At 51.1% G+C, this 26,576-nt stretch overlaps 1 protein-coding gene across 2 annotated transcripts; it reads left to right on the forward strand.

Moving 5' to 3' along the window:
• Positions 1-385: 385 nt before the first annotated feature.
• Numbl (NUMB like endocytic adaptor protein) lies at positions 386-23,038 on the forward strand. 2 transcript variants are annotated; one of them, XM_052714713.1, is made up of 10 exons: positions 386-562; positions 4,173-4,257; positions 6,694-6,833; positions 8,008-8,082; positions 8,174-8,248; positions 9,836-9,976; positions 15,501-15,690; positions 17,826-18,131; positions 20,672-20,794; positions 21,640-23,038. In XM_052714713.1, exons 1-10 carry the CDS (start codon positions 539-541, stop codon positions 22,296-22,298), a joined length of 1,818 nt encoding a protein of 605 aa, XP_052570673.1. In that variant the 5' UTR covers positions 386-538; the 3' UTR covers positions 22,299-23,038. The 2 variants fall into 2 exon arrangements, with proteins under 2 accessions (XP_052570673.1, XP_052570674.1); XM_052714714.1 differs by lacking the exon at positions 386-562 and adding an exon at positions 664-833.
• Positions 23,039-26,576: the final 3,538 nt, after the last annotated feature.

The raw sequence follows: 26,576 nt of genomic DNA on the forward strand, positions 1-26,576 counted from the left end.
CGCTTCTGCCCGCCCCCGCCGGGCTGGGAGAACCGTGGAGTTAAGATTTGAGGACGTCAGGGCGCCTCCTAAAGCAATTCTTCAGAAGCAGAACCATAGGGGATCTGAGGTCAGGGGTTACGGAAGGAAATAGAACCTATGCCTGAACCAGAGAGGCAGTCCACCAGGGATGAGAGCGGGTTCCCGCAAGGCCAGGCCAAGGGGCGGGGCGGGGCGGGGCGGACCTCTGCATGGGAGGAGACCGGGTAGTGTTTGTGTGGGGGCGTGGTCCGCGGGAGGGCGGGGTCTCTTTTGCATATACAGCAGGCGGCGGGCCAATGGGCGGGGCAGGGGCGGGGCGCTGAGAGAGGGATGCTCCCCCGCCCCCGGAACGGAATCCTCCGGGGAGCCGAGCTGGCTCGCGCGCTTGCATCCCGCACCAGCCGCCGGCCCCGGGCCCGGCCCGCGTCAGACCGAGCCGCCGCCGCCACAGCAGCAGCAGCACTCGGGAAGCCGGGCCCAGCCGGGGCCGCGGGAGGCGGGGGCGCCCGGGCCCTGGATGTCCCGCAGCGCGGCGGCCAGCGTGAGAAGGGCGGGCGAGGGGGGCTCGGGCCGGGGGCGGCGCCGCTGCTGATGTGGCGGAGGGTGGGAGGCGGCGGCAGCGCCCGGATGGAAAGAAGATGCCAAGGCTGGAGAGGGTGGTCCTGGGTGGGGGTCTGGGAACAGGCTCCTGGCAATCCCAAACCTGCCAGACTGGGGTCTCCAGCGCAGGCCATCTCTGCGAAGGCCCTGGAAATAGGGATCCTGGGATATAGATTCCCCCCAAATCAAGGACAGGGCTACATAAATTCTAGGTATAACTCCCTGGGCAAGGTTTGGTGTTCAGGGTCCGGGACACAGTTCCTTTTTTATCAAGCTAAGGCCTTAACTGAGCCGATTCCAGACAAAATCCGTACTCTTCCCTGCCAGAGGGGTTCGTCGAGCACAACAACCCCTGGTTGAGGTCTTGAAGATGAGGTCCCTGGATAGAGCTGCCAAGGCCAAGGCTGAGGGGGGTGGGGGTTCGTCCAAGTACTGTCTACTCCCAGGGGTCCTGGTTCCAACCTGCCCCCCTCCCCTCAGCCTTTGGGCGGTGTCCCAGGCAAATCCCCTTCTCAAAACAAGGTCCCTGTGTCTGGAACTCCACCCTAGCATGAATAAAATAAGGAGAATTTCAGGCATTCCCCTACCCCCACCTCCACCCCATGCTTAGTCAGGGGTCTCAAGACATTGGTCTCCTAGGCCACCCCCTTTGTCCCTAGGGCTGCTCAGCTGTCTAAGAGAGGCCCCACCCGGAGACAATGCTCAGCTTTCTCTTGCCAGACCTAACCCCCCAGACTCCAGAATTCAGCCTGGGCTGGGGGCGGCTCCCCAGAGACCCGGTGGAAACCTGTCTGCAGCCTCTGTGGTGACCAGCGGCTTTGTGTGTGGTATGGGGTGGGGAGGGTGCAAGGGTTGGGGAGGTGGCTAGAAGTGTGACCTGGTGTTTGTGTGACTGTGTGTGTGCTTGCCTTGCAGCTGGCAAGGATAAGGAATCCTACGTTGTCTATCTGCATGCTTGTGGTTGGATGTGGTGGTGTGTGTGTGACCCCAGTGTTTGTGTGACTGTGGATGTGAATGACAGCTGCTCACTGTACAGGCTCCTCTACTTTTTAGATTATGTTTAGATGGATGCGTGGTTGGGAGTTTATATCTGTGGTCATGTCTTTTGTGACCCTGTGTGTGTGTGTGTGTGTGTGTGTGCACATGCGTGCGTGCGCTATGGTATGTGTCAACATCTGTGTTGGGTTTGGACTTATGTGTGTGTCTGACTGAAGATGTGGGTGGAGTTGTGACAGTGTGTAAGTAGAATTGTGACTGTGACTGTGGCCATATGTGGCACAAGGCTGTGCTTATGTCTAACTGATTTTGTAGATGTGAGTGACACTGCATTCAGTGCAACTCTGGGTGTGTGAGTGCCATTGTATTTGAAGTCATATTGTGCCCATGTGACTGGGTCTGTGGGATGGCAGTGTGTATGGCGGTGGTTGTGTGTTCCTAGCCATGTCTGTATATGTGACTGGGGCTGTATAAATGGCTCTCCACCTAGCTGTGTGATACTGAGTGTGTACGACAGGCACCTACGTGTGATTTGAGTTGTGAATATCTGAAACTCTTGTCTGTTCCGAAAGGTTAGTTGTATGGGACTCAAGCTATGGATGTTGCCTACGTGCACTGGGAGTACGGAGGTGACTGACTTCTATTCCTCTGTGTGCGTGTGCCTGTGTGTGTATGACCCAGTTGTCTGTGACCCTGGGTGACTCTGCTGGTGTCCTAGACTGTGAAAGTGTGTGTGCGTATGTGTGTGTCTATGTGATTTGGTGATGAAGTGACTATATACGCTGTGTCTAGGACCATGTTTTCCATGGAAAGCCAGCTATAAATGCTATGACTAGGTCACTCCATTTATGTGTACACCTAAGTGTGTACTTGTGATGTGGAGAATTGAACTGTGTGTTTTAAGTTAAGTTTTTTTGTTTTTGTTTTTGTTTTTGTTGTTGTTGTTGTTGTTGTTTTGAGACAGCTTTTCTCTGTGTGTAGTTTTGGTGCCTGTCCTGGAGCTCTCTCTATAGACCAGACTGGCCTTGAACTCACAGAGATGCACCTGGCTCTGCCTCCCGAGTGCTGGGATTAAAGGCATGCGCCACCACCGCCTGTTTTTTTTTTCTAAAGAATTTATTTATTTTTATTTTATGTGCATTGGTGTTTTGACTGCATGATTGTGTGAGGGTGTCAGATCTTGGAGTTACAGACAAGTATGAGCTACCATGTGGGGTGCTGGAGTTTGAACCTGGGTCCTCTGGAAGGTGTTTTAAGCTTCTGTGTGTGAGATTTTGATATTAATGGGGCTGTGACTTTGTCTATCTGTCCACGTAGGGTAGTGATTGATTATATGTGGCCACATTCTTGTCTACGTGACTTGAATCCTCATGGAGACTGTTTCTCTGTGATAGGATAACATGGTACTGCTGTGTATGGGACACCAACATGACAGATGGCTGGGCACCATCAGCACTGATGCAGAGTAACTCCATACACAACTGTTTCTGTTATGTATGTGCCTGTCAAAGGGCAGCCATCCTTGGGTCCCTCAACCTTTGGCTGATTGTATGCTGTGTCTGTAATGCTCGGGCTGTGGCCATCATATCTGCAATGTGCGGCTGTGTATAGAGTGGTTTGTACGTAACAGTGGTCGCCATAGAGGTGTATGTCGTGGCTATGATGACCAAATGTGGGCATGTCACTCGTCATGTGTGGCTCTGTGAAAGTGTGGAACCAAAAAAGGTGTGTTGATGTAACTGATACTGTTTGAGGTTGAATGGCCTTATGCAGCTACAGCTGTGTGTGACTGGGGTGGCGAGGGGGGAGAACGGGACTTGGGAAGGCCAGTGTGCCTCAGTCCTTGTAGGTGTGTGGGAGTGTATGCAGATGTGATTGTGCCACTGTATGGGTGAGCAAATAGGTGACCGATCTGTGTTTCTACCTGGGGTGTGTGCCTTAGGAGACACAACTGTCATGAGGTATAGTTGGACATGTATCAACCTTGTGCGTGTGCCTGGCCCAGCTCATTGTACATAGCTAAGAAAAGGAGTGAACAGTATCAGTTGTTGGTATGAACAGGTGCCTTTGTGGGCTGAGACACATACATGCATGTGGACAAATGGCCGTAGTAGAGCTGTGCATGCTGGTGAACACAAACATGTGGCCAGATGCTAGTGACGGCTGTGTCATATGACCTGAGATGTATAGCTGTTATGATGTCTGTGTCATAAAGTATGCTGAGCTGTGACCAAATGGCTAAGCAAACTGTTGGCTGCCACGTGTGAGTGGCTATGTTTGTGTATAATCCTGGACATGACACTAGAGGGCACAGCCACTCACTTCACATCATCCCTGTGGGTACTGAGGGACCCATCAGTGTCCCCCAACACACCTACTCCTTCCTGGGCCCTTAGAACCAGGTGGCTGGTCTCCCTAGTAACAGTTGCTATGACTACCAGGGTTCTTCCTAGGGAGCCTGAGATGGAGGGGGTTGGCTAAGGTCCAAGGTGGGGGTTGAGTAGGGCACTGAATACCCCTCAACAAACTTCTCATCTCCTCACTCCCTTGAGCAGGGTGGACCCAGGAGACCTGATCAGCATTCGTCCCCAGCCCCCTGTGGGGCCTCGGGGCCCCCTGAAACCTTCAGGACGGAGTCAGGTGAGTGACCAGCTTAATGAAGGACAGAGTTTTTATCATACATGGATCATGGTTGTGACTAGTGAGACCGGAGGAGCTGCCAACCACTGTCACACCGGCTTCATTGCGTACTCAGTGACCATCAAAGCCCCCACAGTCACAGACACAGATCCTAAACTTTCACCTGCAGACCAGACACCAACAGCCTCTTACATGCAGTGATTATGTGCAGATTAAACTCTTGCAGGCATACACACTCAGACCCTCACACACCCATAGATTTATAGTTCAAGCTACATACATAGATGATCTCCACATGCTTGTCAAAATGCAGCAACATGCACACTTCCGGATTCCTTAAGTAGCTGCTTATTCACACTAACACACAGACACATGTGTTCAGATGCACATATCTACAGACCCTCCCAGATACACACAGGCAACCACCGGCACTCACTCACTAGACACCCATTCTTAGAAACACATGAGGGTCTCTAGTCCCAGCGCGTGGGAGGCTGAGGCACGAGGATCAGGAGTTCAAGTCCAACTTCAGCTACCTAGCAAGCTTGAGCCCAACATGGGCTCCATGAGACCCATCTCTAAAGATGTAAGATGTTGATGTTTGCCTATAATCCCAACACCAGGAGGCAGAGGCAGGCAGGACTCTCTGAGTCTGTCAGCCTGGTCTACATAGCAACTTCTAGGCCAGCCAGGGATACATTATAAGATGTGGAGGAGGAGGAGGAAGAGGAGGAGGAGGAGGAGGAGGAGGAGGAGGAGATACACGTTGACAGTCCCCACCTAGTATACACAGACCCACAGATCCAGACAACAGTGTCTCCTTTATCTCAGGCTGGCTTTGAACTCACTACGTTACCATGGGTGGCCTTGAACTGATACCTCTGCCTCCATCACTCTCAAGTGCTCGAACTGAAGGCATGCGCCACTATGCCTGGCTTATGTAGTGCTGGAGGTGGAACACAGGGCTCCCTGCACGTTAGCAATCAGCTCTGCTATGACTTCAGCTCTGACAGCTCCACTTCTGTAGACCGACAGCCTCACCAACAGCACCTGTGAACCCCACAAGCGCTACGCTTTTGCTCACGCTCTCACAAACAGTACTCGGCACTCTCAGACAACAGCCACTCAGTCAGAAATCACTCTTGATGGCCATGGTCTCAATCCAGCTACACACATCATTGCCTTACAAACATACTGTCAGCCCAGACAATGACCTGGGATAGCCCTGCTTGGGGTTTTGAATGAGGGAGCTTATTAAATACATAGCAAGCAAAAGTAAAACAATAAACACCGAGCAGCAGATGGAAGAAGTAGACGGCAGAACATCAAATGGGCTCTCACAACATCCAGCAGACACAACTGGAGGGGCCTAATTGAGAAAGCAAATAAAAGCATCAACACCCTCACCAAAAGCCCGCTACATGCAGTCTTATTAACAGCTCCCTCTTGGACTCACACTCTCAGAGGCGACATCTGTAAAGGACAATAGTCATACCCTCTCATAGAAACATTGCTCTGTGGAAAACAGGCATGATACACCCCTTCAAGGCCAACAGTCCAGCCACATGCACAGAAAATCCAAGCTCTCATGGACAGTAACTATACAGAGACACATAGCATGCACCAGTGCACACGTGTGGGCACTCAGACATGCATGCCCTTCAGCAGAAATCTCCAGAGACTCGTGTTCACAGATCCCAACCCACTCTTGGGGATGCGGAGTCCCTCACAGACAGCACACAAAGACACACGAACAATCATTCATCTCAGGATTCTTTATACAGCCTGCCTCCCAGACACACACTACCTCTGACTGTTACGAGTACACACCACCCCTGAGGCCCCGCTTAATCTGCACTCAGCTGTCAGAGACCTGTACATAGATTGCATTCTCTCTCTCTCTCACTCATATTCTCGCTCTCTTGTTCTCCCTCTCCCTCGCTCTTCCTCCCTCTCCCTCTCTTTCCCTGTCTCTGTCCCTCTCCTTTTACCCTTGAACTTGGACTTGAACCTCTAACCTTGCGTGCTAGCCAAGTGCTAGCTACATGTTTACCTAGCTACATGTTCTTACCTCTGATTACCTTCTTCACTGACCCTCATATCCTCAACACCTCTGACATTATGACCCTTAGTCCTCAAACTCCAGTGTCCTGACCTCTCATTCTTTGGCTCTCTGTGGTTCTTTCCCATGATACCCCAAACCTCAGAACCCCCAAAGCCCATGACCTGCTTTCCTACCCTCCCAGACCTCCATGTCCCTTGCCGCATGTCCCCAAAGCTCTGAATGTCCAACTCTGGAATCCTCTACATAACCAATATCCACCAAGCAGAGCCACTCACCTACACCTGCTCATCTAGCAAGCCCTTAACGCTGTAGCCTCCTTTCCATACCTCTTACCTCCATCTTTGACCCATACTCCTGTCATGTGTCACTAGACGGGGCGGGCACCATGAACAAGTTACGGCAGAGTCTGCGGCGGAGAAAGCCAGCCTATGTGCCTGAGGCATCGCGCCCACACCAGTGGCAGGCAGACGAGGATGCGGTGCGCAAGGGCACATGCAGCTTCCCTGTGAGGGTGAGTACACAGGGTGGGTGGTAGACTAGGTCACTTGTTTTGTGCCTATTGTGTGCTTGATGATCCTGGGGCACTGGGCAAAAATTGTCAAAAGCTCATTGCTGTGAGATCTGCACTGTGGGGCTGTGTGTTATGAGCTGTGTGTGCTGTGACTTCCAGACTTTCCATGTTGGTATAAAACACACTGGGACGGTGGCACTTGCCTTCAGTCCTAGAACATGCCCCAAACACTTTTGTAGAATTGGACCATGAGGCCCTGCTTGCAGGCAAGACTCTAGCCCTGGATTCCATCTCCAGCATGAGGAGTGGGGAGGTATGAGGACACAACCAAAAACTTAAAATTGCAACTCTGGGCAATCAAGTTTAGTCTCACTGGAGATTCTGGGGATAGTCATTGCATCTGCAGGGAACCCTGATTTCCATTTGACATTATAGGAGGAAGGATGGGCACTGATGTGTGTGTATGTGTGTGTGTTTTCACGTGTGCACATTAGGGATTAAACCAGTTACCTTAGCCAGGCATGATGGCATATGCCTTTTTATTTTTTAAACACGAGACAGGAATTCTCTGTATAGCTCTGGCTGTCCTGGAATTCACTCTGTAAACCAGGCTGGCCTCCAATTCGGAGATCTGCCTGTGGCACATGCCTTGAATCCTAGCATTGAGGAGGCAGAGGCAGTTGGGTGTCTGAGGCCAGCCTGGTCTACAGAGTGAGTTCCAGGACAACCAGGGCTACATGGGAAATTCTGTCTTGAAAAAACAAAACAAACAAAAACAAAAACCATTGTCTTTGTGCGTGCTAGGCAAGCAGCCCACCACTGAGCTACATTTCCAGCCCTGGCCTGTGTTCTGTTGAACGGATGTCAGGGTAGGTAGAGCAGCCTTGTGGCCTCCATCATGTCCTCAGGCACACAGAAGCACGCTGGCCCTCAGAAGGCCGAGAGTGCGGTGTGACGGCCCAGCGACAGAGGCCGGACACAAATCTGCTGTATGTTTTTCTCAGCTGTGTGTCTGGGCTAGGAATGTGGTTCCTACCTTATGGACTGGAGGTGCAGAATGAATGAATACACCCGATGAGCTGAGAACTGTGGCCCTGAATGTGGAGATGCTCAGTGATGCTGAGAATGATTGATTACTGTGTTTATTTCATTTCCTCCTTTCCCCCCACCCAAGTACCTGGGCCACGTGGAGGTAGAGGAGTCCCGGGGGATGCATGTTTGTGAAGATGCCGTGAAGAAGTTGAAGGCGGTGAGTGAGGGGCTGGATCCAGGGAGGAGGCGAGAGCAGACTGGAAGAGGTAACCCTGACCAGGCCCCTCTGTTCCCTGCCCTCACCCCAGATGGGCCGGAAGTCTGTGAAGTCTGTGCTGTGGGTGTCAGCTGACGGGCTCCGAGTGGTGGATGACAAGACCAAGGTAGGAGGCCTGTATTCGGGGCAGAGGAAGGCTTCCCACCTGCCCTGGGGTATTCCTCCCAAGGGGGCCTTCTAGACTCTGCCATGTGTTCCTGCATCAGCTTGGCTGACTGCAGTCCTAATTCAGGAATGAGGGCTGTGGTTATTTGAGAGCTGGTATGGAGAGTGGGTGGGTAAGTGCACGAACTGGAGCAGCCACCTCAGCAGCAACCCCAGCCACCCCCGCACCAACTGAGAAACCCTGGGCACAAGATTTAACCCCCACTGGGCTCCTGTTGCCTCTTCTTAAAAAAAAAAAAAAAAAAAAAATAGGGCTGGTAATAGACCCTATCTATCATCAAATCAGAAAGTCTGTGTTCGTGAGCTGTAAAATCGGGCTGGAAGGATTGTACAGTAGTTAAAGTACTTGCCGTGGGTAAGGATGTGAGTGCTAGTGTCCCACCTGTAGATCCAATCTCTAAAATCTCCAGAGCAAGCAGGCTAGCAAGACTAGCTGTATCAGTGAGCTCTGGGTTTGATTAAGAGACCCTGTCTCAATGATTAAGATGGAAGGGTGGCTGAGGATGATTACCAATCTCAGCCCTGGCTCTCCATATGCATGTGCACACACATGCTCCCCCCCACCAGTGGAAAAAGTGGGGGACCACCAAAAACACTTCTGCCAGGAGCTGGGGTGTGGTGGTGCAGGTATGTGATTCTAGCACTAGGGAAATTGAGGCAGGAGGATTACAAATCCAAGGCCAGCCTGAGCTTCATGCTGAAAAAAAAAATTAAATAAATAAGTAAATAAAAACTTGGCATACCAACATGGTTTTGTTTTTATTTTAATTGAAACAGGGCATGGCATAACCCTGGCTGGCTTCAAACTCACTGTTTTGCCAAAGATGGTCTTGAACTTCTGGACCTCTTGCCTATACCTCCCAAATGCTGGGATGGCAGGCATTCATCACCATGCCTGGTCCCTCCTGTGCTGGGGATGTGGCCTAGGGTTTCCTGCGTATTAGGCAAGCACTCTACCACCTGAGCATATCCCAGCCATATTTTATGTTTAGACAAGATCCCCAGGATCCAGGATCTGGGACTTTTCCTGAGATAGGGGAGTGAGGATTCTAGAACCAGGTCCTCGTTCATGCTAGGCCAACAGCTGTGCCACTGAACTATCACCTGAGCCTCAGGCTCTGGGTATCTGCTCCCCTTTGCCTCCCCTGACGCTACCCTGGAGGTGCCCAGGACATGCTGGGGGTGTTGAGTCACCTTTGCACAGGCAGTTCCTTTGCCTGAATGCTGTTCCCTGCCTTCTTGCTAATTAATTCTGCCTCCAGAAAGCTCTGCTAGAGTCTGGGTTAAATGGTCCTTCCTGGCTCCTGCAGGCCCTGGAGTGGAGTCTTTCTCCTAATAGCCTGACTGTGCCTCTAGGCTGTCTCCTCCATCTCAGATGGATCTGACAGGCTGAATCATGATCCTGGGACAGGCTGGCCCATGGCTGTCTCCATGACAGCTAGGTCCACGTTTGATTCAGGATGAGAGCATGTCACCGATGCACGCAGGAGAGATGGTTTACACTGCCTGCCTCCTCAACCCTTCCTAGGACCTTCTTGTAGACCAGACCATCGAGAAGGTCTCCTTCTGCGCTCCTGACCGAAACCTGGACAAGGCTTTCTCCTACATATGTCGCGATGGCACCACACGCCGCTGGATCTGCCACTGCTTCCTGGCACTCAAGGACTCCGTGAGTACTGCAAGCAGCTGGGGTTCTCTCCCTTACTCTGCATGCCCTGGGCACAAGTGCTGGGCCTCTTTGTACCTGGGCCTCTCATCTCAAGAAGGAAGTGTGTGCAGGTATGGTGGTGCCTTGAATCCCAGCACTCTGGAGGCTGAGGCAGGTGGCTCTCTATGAGTTTGCAGTCAGCCTGGGGTCTACTTAGTGAGCTCTAGGTTATCCAAAACTACACAGTGAAACCCTGTCTTAAAAGACAAAACAGCTGGGTTGTGGTGGCGCACGCCTTTAATCCCAGCACTCGGGAGGCAGAGGCAGGTGGATCTCTGTTAGTTCAAGGCCAGCCTGATCTACAAAGAAAGTTCTAGGACAGCCAAAGCTGTCACACAGAGAAACTCTGTCTTGAAAAAAAAAAAAAAAGGAGATGTGCATAGTCTCTAATGTGGAGGAGTCTGAGATGTGAGTGGGTTAGTTCATGCATACCAAGCACCAAGGAAAACATTGGTTATCATCACACACTTACCAGTTTTTGTATTATTGTGTGTGTGCACTCCTGATTGTATGTATGTGTACCATGTGCATTGCAGATACCTATAGAGGCCAGAAGAGGGCATCAGATTCCTGGAACTGGAGTCTCAGACAGTTGTGAGCTGCCTGATACAGGGGCTAGGAAAAGAACCCACATCCGGGGCTGGAGAGATGGCTCAGGGGTTAAGAGCACTGGCTGCTCTTCCAGAGGTTCTGAGTTCAATTCCCAGCAACCACATGGTGGCTCACAACCATCTGTAATGACATCTGGTGCCCTCATCTGGCCTGTAGGGATACATGCAGGCAGAACACTGTATATGTAATAAATAAATCTTAAAAAAAAAAAAAAAAAAAAAAAAAGAACCCAGATCCTCAGCAAGAGCTCTTAACCCCTGAGCCATCTCTCCAGCCCTTGGCCTCAAACTTTTGATCTTCCTGTCTCTGTCTCTTAAATGTCAGGATTACAGAAGGCATTCACTCTCAAGCTCAGCAGTTCCACAAAATTTTGCTTATGCATCAGGCACACTGTAGTCAAGATAGTTTTCTGCCCCAGGAGGCTCCCTTGGGGCCTTCTCAATGTCTTGATCGTTTCCATGATTCCTTCAGCCTCAGTATACTTGGCTTGTGGTTCTTTTCTTTTTTCGGAATTATTTATTTATTTTTAAAGATAGTTTGGGGGTCTGGAGAGATGGCTCAGCAATTAAGAGCACTTGTTGCTGTTGCAGAGTGCCAGGATTTCATTCCTGTCACCTACACAGCAGTTTACGACCTTCCACAACTCCCGTTCCAGGGCATCTGGTGCCCTCTTCTAGCCTCTGTGGACACCAGGCATGCACACAGTGCACTTACATAGACACAGGCAAAACTATCATACACATAAAAATAAAATGCCTTTTTTTAAAGTAGTCTGGGTGTGGTAGGACCCACCTTTAATCCCTGCACTTGCTGGGAAGAGACAAGTGGATCTCTGTGAGTTCAAGGCCAGCCTGGATTGAATTCCAGGCCATCCAGAACTACATAGAGAGACCACGTACCAAAAAAAAAAAAACCCAAACAAAACCAAAACACAAACAAACCACCAAAAAAAGAAAAAAATACATTAAGATTTATTTGGAACTTGAGGGATGGCATGGTGGGTAAAGGTGATTGCTGCTAAGCCTGACTCCCTGAGTTCAACCCCCAGGATCCACATGGTGGAAGTAGAGAACCAACTCCCACATGCTGTCCTCTGACCTACACACACACACACACACACACACACACACACACACACACACACACACACAAATAATGTTAAAAAATTGCAATATTTTATTTCATTCCTTGTGTGTAATGGTTTTATCAGTTATCTGCTTGACTTTGTAACAAATTACTCTGAAATTCTGTAGCTTATAATTACACTTACTTCTTTTTTTTAATTATTTACTTTGTGGTGTGTGTGTGCGTGTGCGCGCGCGCATGCGTGCCAAGTACACATGGCCCACAGTGCATGTCACCATCAGAGGACAGCTTCCAGAACTTCCAGAAGTCAGTTCTCTCTTACCATGTGGGTCCTGGGGACGGAACTCAGGTCATCGACCTTCGTGCCAAGTGCTTTTACCCACTGAGCCATCTTGCTGGCCCTCTCTCTAGAGTTTTTAAGAATTTGAGGGCGGTGGTGGCGCACGCCTTTAATCCCAGCACTCGGGAGGCAGAGCCAGGCGGATCTCTGTGAGTTCGAGGCCAGCCTGGGCTACCAAGTGAGTCCCAGGAAAGGCGCAAAGCTACACAGAGAAACCCTGTCTCGAAAAACCAAAAAAAAAAAAAAAAAAAAAAAAGGTTCTTCTTTGATAAGAAGCTTGATGTCAGTCAGATTCTCATTCCTTAGTGTATGACTTGACCTCTTCCTTTCTTCCTGTGCTTTTCAGAGCTTTTGTTGTTGGATATATTATCACTGCCCTAAGTGGAGCATAAACTTAATGCATGACTGTCTAGTTCAGTGTACTTAAAGTTCTTAGGTACGCAAAAAAAAGGAACAGGGCTGTTAATTTATGCAAAATGGCTTTCAAATTAGAGGTCTCTTCGCATTTAAAGAGACAATAATGGTAAGGGGAAAATAGATAAAAGAGAATAAAAGTTTCATTACAAGTGTGTGGTTTATTAAAAGTGTTTGGAACATCTGCTCACAAGATGATCCGGTGAGTAAAGGTACCCGCCCTCATCCAGGTTCAGCTGAATGACCTAAATTCAATCCCTGGAATCCATATGATGGAAGAAGAGACAGAATTCTTACAAGTTGTTCTCTGGACTCCACACTGGTGCTGCTGTGATGTTTATGTTTCTCTTCCCCCCAAAAAAGTATAATAAACTTTAATTTCTTCTTTTTTTTAAAAAAAAAAAAAAAAAAGGAGAATTTGAGGGAGGCCTAGCTGGGGCGTCCTGACTCCAGGGCCTCTCATTTCATTACACCTCATAGGTAGTGTCTGGGGCTGTTACATTAGCAGACTGGCTAGGTCAGTCCCCCACCCCAAAACTATCAGAGCACCCCTCCATAAATCTTTCCAGCATGGATACCACAGGAAGACTGAAGGCTCTAAAGTGTGTCTCAAGCAAACGTGAGCGAGGGAAAGTGACTGAAGCTGTGTGGTCATTGTGGCCATGGTTTTGACATCACCGAGCCTGGCCCCAAGGGACTGTGTGTGTTCAGTGAGCCACAGAGGCCTTTCCAGGTTAAGGGTGGAGGTGGGGGTGGTGGGCGGTGTGGACATGGCCTCCACTTCTGTTGAGGGACTGAGGAGTTTTGGAGAGCACACGGGGTGAGGAGTTAGCTGTGGCTATTTTTGGAAACTGTGCTTGCCCGTGGTTGGTGGTGTGGATTCAGTGTCCGGCCACCTGGCTGTGCGTGGGATGTTGGGCACAGTGACGTCTCCACTCTGGGGATAGCCACCGTGGCTTCTCCAAGGGTCGTTGTGATCATACACGGCCAAGTTTTCAACACGGTCCCACAGTCCCTTCCTCCTGATGTGGCCACACGGAGTGCAATTTTTTTCTTCTTGTCACTTAACTTGGCTCCTTCAGTTGGCTTTTGAGGACAGACAGACAGACCTCATTTGGGCACTCGTGTGTGACCTTCAAGTTTGATAACATTACTCTGTTCTCTTCCTTGTTGCCTTGAGATGGGGTCTCTCACTGAACCGGAAGCTCTCCAACTTGGCTAGGCTGGCAGTTCTCAGAACCCACCTCAGGTCTCTCCCTCAGGTTGGGGTTATAGGTTACACGGAGCCATGCCTGGCCTTTTATGTGGGTGCTTAGTGCTTCAAACTCAGGTCCTCAGCGTCTGTAGAACATGCACCACTGTCGACCAAGTCATCTTCCCCAGACTTGCTTTGACTTTTAAAGAGAGTCTCATGTAGCCCAGGCTGGCCTCAGATTTCCTATGTAGCCAAAGATAACCTTGAACAAGTGCTGGGATTTCAGGCATAAAGCACCAGGTCCAGCAGATTTTAAATAGCAATAATGGAACTCTTAGTATTTCTTCGGTTTAACTTTTTAAAAATTTTGAAGTGAAACATGTAAAATTGGCTATTTTGAATTGTACAGTGAATCTGGGCATGGTTCGAAGCAGGAGATTTGGGAATATAAGACCCCCCCCCCCCAATGAGCTAAATAGTGACCTCTAGGTCACTCTGGGCTACCTAGGTCCCCCCCCCCCCAATGAGCTAAATAGTGACCTCTAGGTCACTCTGGGCTACCTAGGTCCCCCCCAGGCCCCGTCTCTCAATAGATTAGTTTGTTTTGGGGGTTTTGTTTGCTTGGTTTGTTTTTTTGTTGTCTTTGTTTGTTTGTTTAAACAGGGTCTCATTATGTAGCCCAGGCTGGCCTCAAACTCACAGAGATCCACCTTCCTCTGCCTCCCAAATGCTAGAATTAAAGACATACACCACTCCAGGCAGATTGATTTATGTTCAAGGTTGGCTTGGCCGGTCTGGATCCCTCAGAATTCCATGTGAATTTCAGAATCAGCTTTTCCATTTCTGCAGACACCATTGGGTTTCACAGAGATTTCATTAACTGAGCTCCCTCTGGGGAGTATTGCTGTCTTCCTGTATTGTCTTCCAGTCTAGGGACACAGGATATCTTTCTGTCTATTAGGCAGTCTTTAGTTTCTTTTCTGAAGTGTTTTGTATTTCCAGCGTAGGTACCTTGTGCCTCTGTGGTTATATTTATTTGTGTGTGTGGATATGCTTGTAGAGGCCAGAGGTCAGCATGAGAGATCTTTTCTCATCGCTTTCTACCTTCTTTTTGTTTCTTTCCGTTTGTTTGTTTGTTTGTTTGTTTGTTTTTTAAGACAGGGTTTCTTTGTGCAGCCCTGGCTGTCCTGGAACTCACTCTATAGACCAGACCTCGAACTCACAGAGATTGTCACACTTGACAGGAAACATCTCGACCTGCTGAGCCATCTCACCAGCCTCCACAATTGATTCTTTTTTCTTTTTTTTCTTTTTCCTTGAGACAGGGCCTCACTATGTAGCCCAAACTGTCCTGGAACTCACTATCTAGACCAGGCTGGCTTTCAACTCCCAGAGATCTGCTGGTCTCTGCTTCCTGAGTGCTGGGATTAAATGACTGTGCCACCATGCCCAGCATGTCTTAATTTTTTGAGCAGGGCTCTCTCTGCTGCCCAGGCTGGTCCTGATTTTCCCAGCTCAAGTGATTGCCCTGTCTCAGTCTCCCGAGTAACCAGAACTACTATTACTCACTTCTTGTTTAGGGAGTGAGGATGTAGGATCTCACTTTAGCCCAAACTGGCTTCCAAATTCCAGATCCTCCTGCCTCAGCTTTGGAAGTTCTGAAGTTACATACAGTCCTAGCCTGTAACCACTGCATCCCAGCTCAAGGCTCCACGCTTTGCTCATCTGGTTGGCAGATAAGCACTCAGGTCTAGAGAGACAAGGGATTCAGCTGGTGTCCCCTGGCTGCAGACATCCGGCCTGGTGTGACCTTTCTAACCAGGCCACCTCTCCTGCAGGGTGAGAGGCTGAGCCACGCTGTGGGCTGCGCATTTGCTGCTTGCCTGGAGAGGAAGCAACGACGGGAGAAGGAGTGTGGAGTCACGGCCGCCTTTGACGCCAGCCGCACCAGCTTCGCCCGGGAGGGCTCCTTCCGCCTGTCGGGTGGCGGCCGGCCCGCGGAGCGCGAGGCTGGGGACAAGAAGAAAGGTGGGTGCTGTGTGCATTGGGGAGGGATGGCACAGGGGCAGCGAGAGCATCTAGGGATCCCTGCTGAGGAGTTGTAGTTTTCAAGACAGGGCACCATCAGCAAAGGTTGATTACATTTGCAGAGCAAATCTCAATTTTAAGAATTCGTGAGACAGCATTCTACAGGTACCAGCCTGAGCGGAGCTCACCACAACACATTCGGTCTCCCAAATCAGGGCTTCAGTAAAGCAGTTGGCATGGTGGCACTTGCCTTTAACACCATCACTCAGAGGCAGACAGAATCTCTGTGAGTTCGAGGCCAGCCTGATCTGCATAGTGAGTTTCAGGACAGCCAGGTGATACACACACACACACACACACACACACACACACACACACACACACACACACACATTAACTCACAACCATCTATAACTCCAGTCCCAAGGGACCCAACACCCTCTTCTGGCCTCCGAGAGTACTGCACACATGTGCGCAGACACATGCAGGTAAAACACCCATATGCATAAAATAAAAATAAAGATTCAAAAGAGAACTTTTGAAAAAAAGGTGTGAAAATTGCTGTCAGGTGAAGTGCCTGGTGCAGCTTCTGAGTGTGCGAAGGGAACTGTGTGCAAAGGCCGTTCTGATTTCCAGGGACTCTGCACCGCAGAAAGCACTTCACTGCTTGTACAGCCAGAGGGGAGTTTACAGTGAGGTCTGCCTGGCTGAGCCTCTCCCAGCCCGAGGCACCGCCTTTCCCACTTAGCTCACTTAGCCTGGCAGCAGAGCCCCTCACACACAAAGTTGCTTGTCAGCACTGAACTCATGGATGGCTTAACTGGCCTTGCAAGGTCGTCTGGGGGAGGGAGCCCAGGAACACTGGAACACAGAGAGGGCAGAGAACTTCTTGAAGTAACACAGCAGTGAGATGGGGGGAGAGGTGGCTTCCTGTTTCCAGCCTGTCCCGGAAGACGGGAGAAAGCAGCCCTAAGCAGTAGCCCCTGCCCCCCCCCACACACACACACACGCCCCGGAGTAACTGGGGCGCTGAAGCTGTAGCTGTGGTGAGGCTCTGATTTGAAGTCGGGCAGTGTGTGTGTGGTGGAGGAAAGGGACCTGCTCTTGAAGAGCCTGCATTTTGAAATGTAGAGTCCAAAGTTTCCTCAAAGTGTGTGTGTGGGGGGGGGGTGGGGGTTGTCCCAGGGTGGAGGGAACCCAGGCTGAGGGGTTAAAACAAATTGGGAGGGTTCTGAAAGGATGTGAGCCAAATCAAGTCTAGAATCACTGGTACAACTGGAGAAAGAAGCATGGGGGGAGGGCAGCATAGTGGGAGATAGGGAAACGGGGGGGGGGGGGGACAGAGAAAGACCACAGGAAGTTACAGAGCCCTGTGACTTCATTCATCAACTCAGTTTTCCTATCTGTAAAATGGCGATAATCTTTACCATGTGAGCGGCTGTGTGAAGTGGATGAGTTAACATTGACAAGGCTCCTGGGGCAATGTCTCACAGCTGTTCATGTATCCAATAAACGTAAATGATGAGGAAAGGAGAGAGGGCCCATGGGGGATGAGAGCAGCTGAGGAAACAGAGCAGGGACAGGAAGCTACAGAGATGGAGGGTCAGGCTAGAGGACCATTTCCCAGTGGCTTCCTGAGGAAGTGATCTTAGCTTGGGTGGAAATCATGAACTTTTCAGAGTCTTGGGGGCAGGATGTGTGGGGTGACAAGGTAGGGGACCAGGTGGGGCTGGATTGTAGCTCAGTGGTAGAGCCCCTGCCTAGAATCCCCCAGTGAGGGGCTGGAGGTGTGGCTCAGTGGTAGAGCCCCTGCCTAAATCCCCCAGTGAGGGACTGGGGGTGTGGCTCAGTGGTAGAGCCCCTGCCTAGAATCCCCCAGTGAGGGACTGGAGGTGTGGCTCAGTGGTGGAGCCCCTGCCTAGAATGCCCCCAGTGAGGGGCTGGGGGTGTGGCTCAGTGGTAGAGCCCCTGCCTAGAATCCCCCAGTGAGGGGCTGGAGTGTAGCTTAGCATACTGTTGGCTACTGTACACAGCACCCTGGGTTCCATCTCCAGTACTATAAACACGAGGCCTGTTGGGCCTGGTTTCCAGTGCTGTAAGTGAGGTCACTAACAAACTGCCTCTTGTGTCTTTAGCAGAGGCAGCCGCTGCTCCCGCGGTGGCTCCTGGCCCTGCCCAGCCTGGGCATGTGTCCCCGACACCAGCTACCACATCGCCTGGTGAGAAGGGGGAGGCAGGCACCCCAGTGGCTGCAGGCACCACTGCTGCTGCCATTCCCCGGCGTCATGCACCTCTGGAGCAGCTGGTTCGCCAGGGATCCTTTCGTGGATTCCCAGCACTCAGCCAGAAGAACTCCCCCTTCAAACGTCAACTGAGCCTGCGGTTGAATGAGCTACCATCGACACTGCAGCGCCGTACCGACTTCCAGGTGAAGGGCACAGGTGAGCCCTGGGATCAGGAGGATGGAACATCAGAATCAGCACCGTCTGACGGGGGGCAAGGGATAGAGGAGAGATGGTATACAGTGTGATCGATTACCACTGTCTGCCAGGGGCAAAGGTTAAACATGTGGAACATATGGTCATTAACAATGTCTGCCATGAGCAAGGAACAGAAGAGAGCTAGCACAAATCATGATTGATAAGTCGTGTCTGCTGTGGGAAAAGTGTGTCTGCTATAGATATGTAGTACAGTCATGATCAGTTAATAGTTCCTGCTGTTACTGGGGGAAAAGGCAAGGTGGCACACATGCCTGCTTCAGGCAGGTAAGTCTACCATGGGCAAGGGAAAGAAAAGAGGCAACATGGATGTCCTTTATGTCCAGGACAAAATCACCATAACTTAATGCTCTTTCCAAACATTTGATGGATATCTATGACATGTATTAAATGAATAATAAAAGGATCTCTCTGGCTCAGGAAAAGAGAGGATTGCAATCGATTAGCAATGTCTGCCTTGGTCAGAGAGAGTAGAGGGATAGCACACATCATGATACCCTGATGTCTGCTTTGAGCAAAGAGATCGATTTGGAGCACGACAGTAGGCTCCACGATTAATTGAGCAAAAATTTCCCTGGGCCAGGCAGAAAAGAGAGCTGCTGTATGTTCTGTGTTTGCCTAAAGGAGACTTCTAGAATTTGGTCAATAGAATTACAAAATCTGTCCAAGTAATGGGTAGAGTAGTAAGCAAAGGGCACAATGGAGGTGGGGTGCTGGGGAAGCATTGTATTTGATTATTAATGTCTGTTCTGGGCCAGGGAAAGAAAAGAGGTGCTGTTTGTTGTGATCTAAAAGCAATATCTGAGTGAGGCATGCTGGCACACACCGGTGTTCCAGCGCTCCAAAGGCAGAAGGATCGTGATTTCAAGGCCAGCCTGGGCTACCTAGCAAGATCCTGTCTATGAAAGCAATGTCTGCTCTGGGCAGGAAAATGAAAGACTTGGTGCAGCACAATGCTGTTGCCACAGGGAACCAGGCGAGGGGCTGTGGAGAGGTCCTGAAGTCAAAGTCTGACTTCTGCTGCTTTCACATGCCTCATGTGGGACTCGGGCTCCCCTGGCTGTGGAGATGGGTATGGGAACATGTTAATTTGTTTCCGCTGGGCTAAGGGCAGGTGACAGTGCATATTGAGAATGATACATACTCCGTGTCCTGCAGCACTCCTTGGCTGCCACACCCTCACATTTGTGGTCTTCACGCACCCTGACATCAAACACACATGGAGCTGTCATGCTTGTGATTGAGATGCAGGCTTCCCAAGCTCAAGTCGGAGTTTCACACTCCTGCGGCCAGTTGCACACTCACTTGAGAGTGAGTATCCATATAGAAATTTCACGTTCTGACATACGTGCCACAGACACTGGAAGTCACAAACTCAGAGTTACATGTGTGCGGAAATCACCTGCACACTGAAGTCGCACATACACCAGAGGTCTGCACTCAGAAGTCACATGCCCAGATTTACATGTTTTAATGCCACACACTGGGCTGGAGAGATGGCTCAGCGGTTAAGAGCACTGGCTGTTCTTCCAGAGGTCCTGAGTTCAATTCCCAGCAACCACATGGTGGCTCCCAACCATCTGTAACAAGATCTGGTGCCCACTTCTGGCATGCAGGCAGAATACTGTATACATAAATAAATAAATCTTTAAAAAAAAAAAATGCCACACACCTAGCTTCTCACAAACTCAAAAATCTCCTACATGCAGAGTCTCTCTCTCTCTCTCTCTCTCTTACACACACACACACCTATAGTGTACATGTAGACGCTCAAGCGGCACCACACATCTGAACCTCCATCACACTTGGAGGCCACATCCTCAGACCCTGCATTGCCTTTTTGGATGAACACATGCAGATATTACAGAAATTGATCTAGAAACCCACTTGAGTCTCTACATCACATTCACCTCGTGCCCTTGAAGACAGCATAGAGATCTGCTGCGCATTGCACATGCCGGTCTATGGCTTCTCTAAACGCTGCCTTTGTTTCTCCGAGGCTCTTATGAGACCACCATGCCCCAGTCTTGCTGGCATGGTTTAATTTCTACCACGATGATGTGTGTGTTAAGCCAGGCCTGCAGGGGTGACCTCCACAGTAGGGTATGTGACCCCCAGCCTGTGAGCATCCATGCAGCCAGCATCCGTTCCTTCAGGTCCATGCACTTGACTGTCCATCTGGCAGAATGCACTAGTTAATTAATGCACATTGTTGGTAGTTTTCAACACCTCTTCTGGTTGTCGTCACGTAGATCTTGAGATCCTGGTTTGGGATTCCTGTGACTGTCAGAAATCGAATGCCACATACTGACTTTTGCTGTTGCCACACACGTCCGTGTGCCCAGTTATTTTAGTGGCCGTGGTCACCTAGTGACCTACACACCTCTGGAAAAGAAGGCCAGCTCATACCAGGGTAAAGGTGGGTTTGCAGCAGGCCAGGACCTGTTTGCTCATGTCATGTCTGCTGTTCTGTGACTTCACAGTGCCTGAGATGGAGCCTCCTGGTACCAGTGACAGTGATGGCATCAATGCTCTGTGCACACAGATCAGCTCATCGTTCGCCAGTGCCGGAGCGCCAGCATCAGGGCCACCGTCTGCTGCAACAGGTAAGCACAGCCCTTCCACGGAGCAGCCACTCTCCAGTGGCCCTCCTGCATTCCTTTGCCCGTGAAGGGCCACCTTGGGAGTCCCAGGAATGGATGGTTCAAGGTTAGAGTCACAGAACTGTGTATTGTCTCAGCTGCGGGATGACTATAGAACCGTTATATTGCCTTGGGACTGTGGGATGAGTTCAGAAGTAGAAATCATCCTAAAGACATGGCTTGTCATGGAACCACGAGTCACTTTGGAGCGACACACCTAGCCGTGGATTGCCCCAGAAGCCTGTATTGTCTTTGTGCTGTCGGCTCACTTTTAGAACCATGGGGTCGCATCAGAGCCTTGAGAACAACAGATCACCTGAGAGCCGTGGCTTCTCCAACCTCTGGAGTGTCTCAGAAGCCCCGTGGTTAAACATGTGCCCCCAGAACCTTAGTAAAGCACAGACGCAAGACAGTGAGATCTTCCAGCGTTGGGTAGTACAGTCTGAGAAAGACCTGTGCGGTCGTAGAATCCCAGCCTCTGAAAATAGTGCTGGACATACCGGAGTTAAGGCGATGGTTAGAATCTTTAACATCAGACAGTACTGGCCTTGAAGGGCAGTGGGGTGTGTGGGCCTCGAGCATTGATCTGTTTAGACATTTCCAGCAGGGGCTGTGGAGTCTTGGAACTGCCCGTTCTCCCCACTGCAAACCTGTTATGAGTTAAGGTCATCTGGACAGCGAGTGAGGATTGAGCTGGGATTCAGAGCTGGTCTTGCTGTAGAATCTGGCTGCCCTGATCCCCAGGCCACACTGACTCCTAATCTGGGATTCTTCATGGCAACCTATACCTTTCACTTGCCTCTCTCCAGGGACTTCTGCCTGGGGTGAGCCCTCTGCACCCCCTGCAGCTGCCTTCCAGCCTGGGCACAAGCGGACACCTTCAGAGGCTGAGCGATGGTTGGAGGAAGTATCCCAGGTAGCTAAAGCGCAGCAGCAGCAGCAGCAGCAGCAGCAGCAACAGCAGCAACAGCAGCAAGCAGCCTCCATGCCACCAATGGCCACCATGGCCCCCGCCCTTCCACCCTTTTCTGCCCCAGTGGGGCCCTTTGACACTGCAGCTGCCCAGGTGGCTGTGTTCCTGCCACCCACACACATGCAGCCTCCATTTGTGCCCGCCTACCCAGGCCTGGGTTATCCACCCATGCCCCGGGTGCCTGTGGTGGGCATCACACCTTCACAGATGGTGGCCAACGCCTTCTGCTCAGCTGCCCAGCTCCAGCCCCAACCTGCCACACTGCTTGGAAAAGCCGGGGCCTTCCCCCCACCTGCTGCACCCAGTGCCCCTGGTGGCCAGGCCCGTCCACGCCCCAATGGGGCCCCTTGGCCCCCAGAGCCAGCGCCTGCCCCAGCCCCTGAGTTGGACCCCTTTGAGGCCCAGTGGGCAGCATTAGAAGGCAAACCCGCTGTGGAGAAGCCCTCCAACCCTTTCTCTGGTGACTTGCAGAAGACCTTCGAGATTGAACTGTAGCCCAAGTTGCCCTGCGCCCATTCCATCAGCCCCAGGTGTACCACACTCAGGAGGGGAGGCCCAGCCTCTCCCCTGTTGCCGCTCCCCGGGCTGCGCCCCTCACCGCTCCCTTTAAGCCCTTCTCTCCGCCACCCCTCACAAACCACTACAGAACCAATATTGTGATGCCTAGGTTGCGCCAAGATGGAATTCAGGGATGGACCCAGCCTGGCTAAGGGAACCATTTCACTGCCGGACTTAGGCTGGCGATGCCCCTTCCCTGGCCCCAGACACGGAATGCCCTCGGTTCAAGCTACTTTCCCCAGTTTCTTCCACCTCCAGTGTTGGGCAGGATGGAGGAGGGTTGTCCACTTAGGGGCGCTTCTGGGCCCACCTCAAGTCTGGTCATCCCCTCCCCGCCCCATACACACAGCACAAGCCAAGGGCTTCCCCTCTGCCCACACTGCGTTCACTGCCAATGCTGTGCTTGCCCAGCCCCCTCCCCCATTCGGGGGCCATGTCTTCCGGAGGGCTGAGGAATCACGGGGTGGGGCCCGATTGGGGACCCAGGAGAGGGGGAGGGGGAGGGATGAAGACGCTCAGTTACCTCATGTTGGTGCCCGCTGGGGAAGGGTCCCAGAAGAAGAGGAAGGGGTGCCTGGCGGGTACTTTTCTATCTTTTATTTCCAGATTTTTTTTGTATCTAAACTTGCAGATTTGTATTATACAAGGACAGCCAATAAAGGAAGAATATAATGGTGGCCATTGGGAAAGTGAGGTGTGTGTAGGAGGGTGTTATTGTGGAGACTTTCCTCCTGCCGAGCATGGCCATCCCTGTCTGTGATACCAGCATTAGGGACCTGGAAGCAGCGGGGCTGGGGTTCAAGGTCAGCCTCAGCTGCCATTGTCTGAAGCCATCTTGGATTTCATGAGACCCTGTCTCAAAAGAAAGGAAGCCTTTCCCCTTTTGTTATTTTAAAGATCCCCCTGCGCAGTGTTCCTCAGACCTATCTTGTGGATACTAGAGGGAGCCCAGAATTAATCATCCCTTAATTAATAGCAGACATTGAAGCAAGGAATCAGAAAGGCACATTCCAAGTTACTGCTAATTAGTTCGGTATCAACATCCCAAGTGGTTCATCAATGTGTATCTTGGACCACACTGGGAAATGCCTGTCAGTTGTACTTTCCACAACTAGGGTCAAAGTTTCCCCTGGCAGTTTCTGTGTGTGTTTTGTTTTTCATTTGTTTGTTTTGAGAAATAGGGTCTCACTATGTATGTAACTCTGGCTGGCCTAGAACTCAGAGATCCGCCTGCCTCTGTCTCCATAGTGCTGGGATTAAAGGCGTGTGCCACCACATGGTGTCCCCTGGCATTTTAACCCCACCCCCACCCCGCCACTGCCACCGCCACCGCCGCCGCCACCACCACCACCACCGTGTTATTGTTTAGGTCCCTTAACATAATCTATGAGGCCTTTAAAAAATTGGACTAGGGAGCTGAGCCTGGTGGCTTGGAAGGTGGCAGCAAGAGGATCGGAAGCACTCCAGGTCATCCTGGGATACATAGCTAATTTGATCAAGGCAAGCATGAAGCACCTGAGACCTTACAGTGCACACACACACACACACACACACACACACACACACACAGACATGCATGCATGCACACACACATACACCAAATACTAGCGATGTGGCTCAATGAGAAAGTGCTTGCCTGGCATGCATGAGGCTCCAAACATGAAGCGCCTGAGACTGTCACACACAACACACACACACACACACACACACACACACACACACACACACACACACAGACAGTACTGGGGGTGTGGCTCAATGATAAAGTGCTTGCCTAGCATGCATGGGGCTCTGGTTCCATTCCCAGCATTGCAAAAAGAAAGTAGATAAATACATATCAAACTATGTATTTTATACTTTAAAACAACATGATTTTGTGCAACTCAATCAGGGCACGCACCTGATTGGGGAAGAAGGAAGAAACCGGGACTGAAGCCCCACACTCTGGCCAACCTTGAAGCCAGGCTTAAGGCTGGGATCTGGCTTCAAGAGCTTCTCCCAGCTTAGGAACTCCAGTACCAGGGACCTTGAACAGACAATTGTGCTAGGGTGAAGACCCCAGGCACCAGCAGAAGACTTGGCTAGAGATGAGCCACATTTGGTCACCCCTAGGGCTTTGTTCAGTTCGAACTTCTCTCAAGGCCCCAAACCCCATCCTAGTCTTTCATGACAGGGACAGGGATGGTCTGAGCTAATGGACAAATGAGAAATGGGACACAGCACACAGTCATCAGAAACAGAGTCAAGACCATGCACCTGCCCCAGACTAGCCTGGAACTCCTTTTGGAGTCCTAGCTTGTCTAGAACTTTTGTGGCTCTTGCCTCCGCCTCCCCAGTGCTGGGATTACAGGTGTGGGCCACCACGTCCAACCTCAATCTGATTTTTGCTCAGCCTTTCCTGTGACCAGGGCAGTCTTTCCCAGAATTGCCCCTCAGTAGCCCTGCATATGAAAGCCAGTGGAGGACACCAGTGGCAGCTCCACAGATGGGCATCTGTCTTAGTTAAGATTTTATTGCTGTGAAGAGAGACCGTGATCGCAGCAACTCTTATAAAGGAAAACATTTAACTGGGGTTGGTTTACAGTTCAGAGGTGTAATCCGTTATCATCACAACAGGAAGCATCGCAGTATGCAGGCAGACATGGTGCTGGAGAGGTAGCTGAGAGTTCTATATCTGGATCCACAAGCAGCAGGAAGAGACTGAGACACACTGGCGGGGCTGGAGTATATGAGACTGCAAAGCCTGCCCCCAGTGACACTTCCTCCAACAACTGCCACGCCTATTCCAACAAGCCACACCTCCCAATAGTGCCAGTCTCTGAGTCTGTGGGGCCATTTTCATTTCAGCTATCACAGCGTCTCCCTAGCAAACACCCCCCCAACACACACACACACACACACACACACACACACACACACACACTCACACTCACACTCACTCATTGGACCAGTTTCTCTCCTAAACGGCCTGGATGCCGTTTCTTGTTCTTCCTGGCCAGTTACTCTGCATAGAAATCCAAGTCTGGTCCCACGACCCCCACCCCCTTTCCCAGATTTAGGTCCTCTTGCAATGGACCCAGGAAAAAGCCTGGTGTGGCGCACGATTGTAATCCCAGCACTCTAGAGGCTGAAGCAGGAGGATCGTTGAGTTTAAAGGCCAGCCAGGGCTACATAATGAGACCCTGTCTGAAAATAAATATTAGAATAGCTCCAGGAAACCCGGAGTTAAGGCCTCCGACCTACTATGGTAGCCTGGTCCCAACCACCATGGTGAGCAACTCCATATTGACACTGTTTGGGGGACATTCTTTAAGCCCGTTTCCGTACCCCCTTCTTAGAGCTGAGGAAATCTCCCTTCCCCCACCTCTGTGGAACCCACCCCTTGTGCCCCTTTCCCAGGAGAGCCGCTTAGTAGGGCAGAGGCTGGAGCGGGTCAAGACAGTGCCCCCTGGTGGCCTCGGCTGCGCCAAGCCGGAGTGGCCTGAGGGCTGGCTTTGCCCGGCTCTCCAGGAGCGGGAGGGAGTCAGACATCATTTTTGGAAAAAACAACTGTTGTGGGAGCCAGGAGGAACGTTATCCCTCAAGCCCTGGCTCAGCGGCTTGCTCCTCTGGGAAGTCCTGTTTGACTCCCCCAGTTCAGATCTGGCGATTCTGTTGGACTTCTTTAATGGCGTGTCAACCTGAGCCTGCCAAATCAGGCGGGGACTCCTCTGCCTGTGTCCCCCACACCCCACCCCCACTTTCTTGCCTGCACCTACCGTGCCATCTTGTGATCTTTCTCATCCCTTCATCCCACCTTACCCTCTGTCTTCATCCCATCCTGTCTGTGGGTACCACTCCACCCCAGACTTTTTTGCCTGCTCCCCCATTCAACCCCTTAAGCTCGACCTGCACCCCATCCTGCTCCCAGCTCTCTGCCTGCTTCCCCTACACTCTGTGCTCCTATCCCACCCCCGACGGTCTTCCTTATCCCGAACCCACCCTAATTCCCCCACCCCCAAGCCTTCACTCTGCCAACGAGTATTACTACAGCCTCACAGATTTTATTTTGTTCCTCAGCTTTATTAAGATATAATGTACTGGGGTGGAGACAGCTAGCGGTTAAGAGCACTGGCTGCTCTTTCAGAGGTCCGGGGTTCAAAACCCAGCACCCACATAACCCCAGTTCCAGCCCATCCAACGCCCTCTGCTGGTCTCTTCGGGCACTATACGTTT

This window comes from Peromyscus californicus, unplaced genomic scaffold (genome assembly GCF_007827085.1).
Source record: "Peromyscus californicus insignis strain IS unplaced genomic scaffold, ASM782708v3 Scaffold_4__1_contigs__length_199733344, whole genome shotgun sequence".
Classification (NCBI taxonomy): domain Eukaryota; kingdom Metazoa; phylum Chordata; class Mammalia; order Rodentia; family Cricetidae; genus Peromyscus; species Peromyscus californicus.

What these genes read in the sequence shown, in the direction of transcription:
- Numbl (XM_052714713.1), top strand. Translation starts at nt 539, where the DNA reads ATGTCCCGCAGCGCGGCGGCCAGC. An exon ending in CCGTGAAGAAGTTGAAGGCG is followed by an intron (nt 8,083 to 8,173) that starts GTGAGTGAGGGG and finishes CCCTCACCCCAG; the next exon opens with ATGGGCCGGAAGTCTGTGAA. An exon ending in TGGTGGATGACAAGACCAAG is followed by an intron (nt 8,249 to 9,835) that starts GTAGGAGGCCTG and finishes AACCCTTCCTAG; the next exon opens with GACCTTCTTGTAGACCAGAC.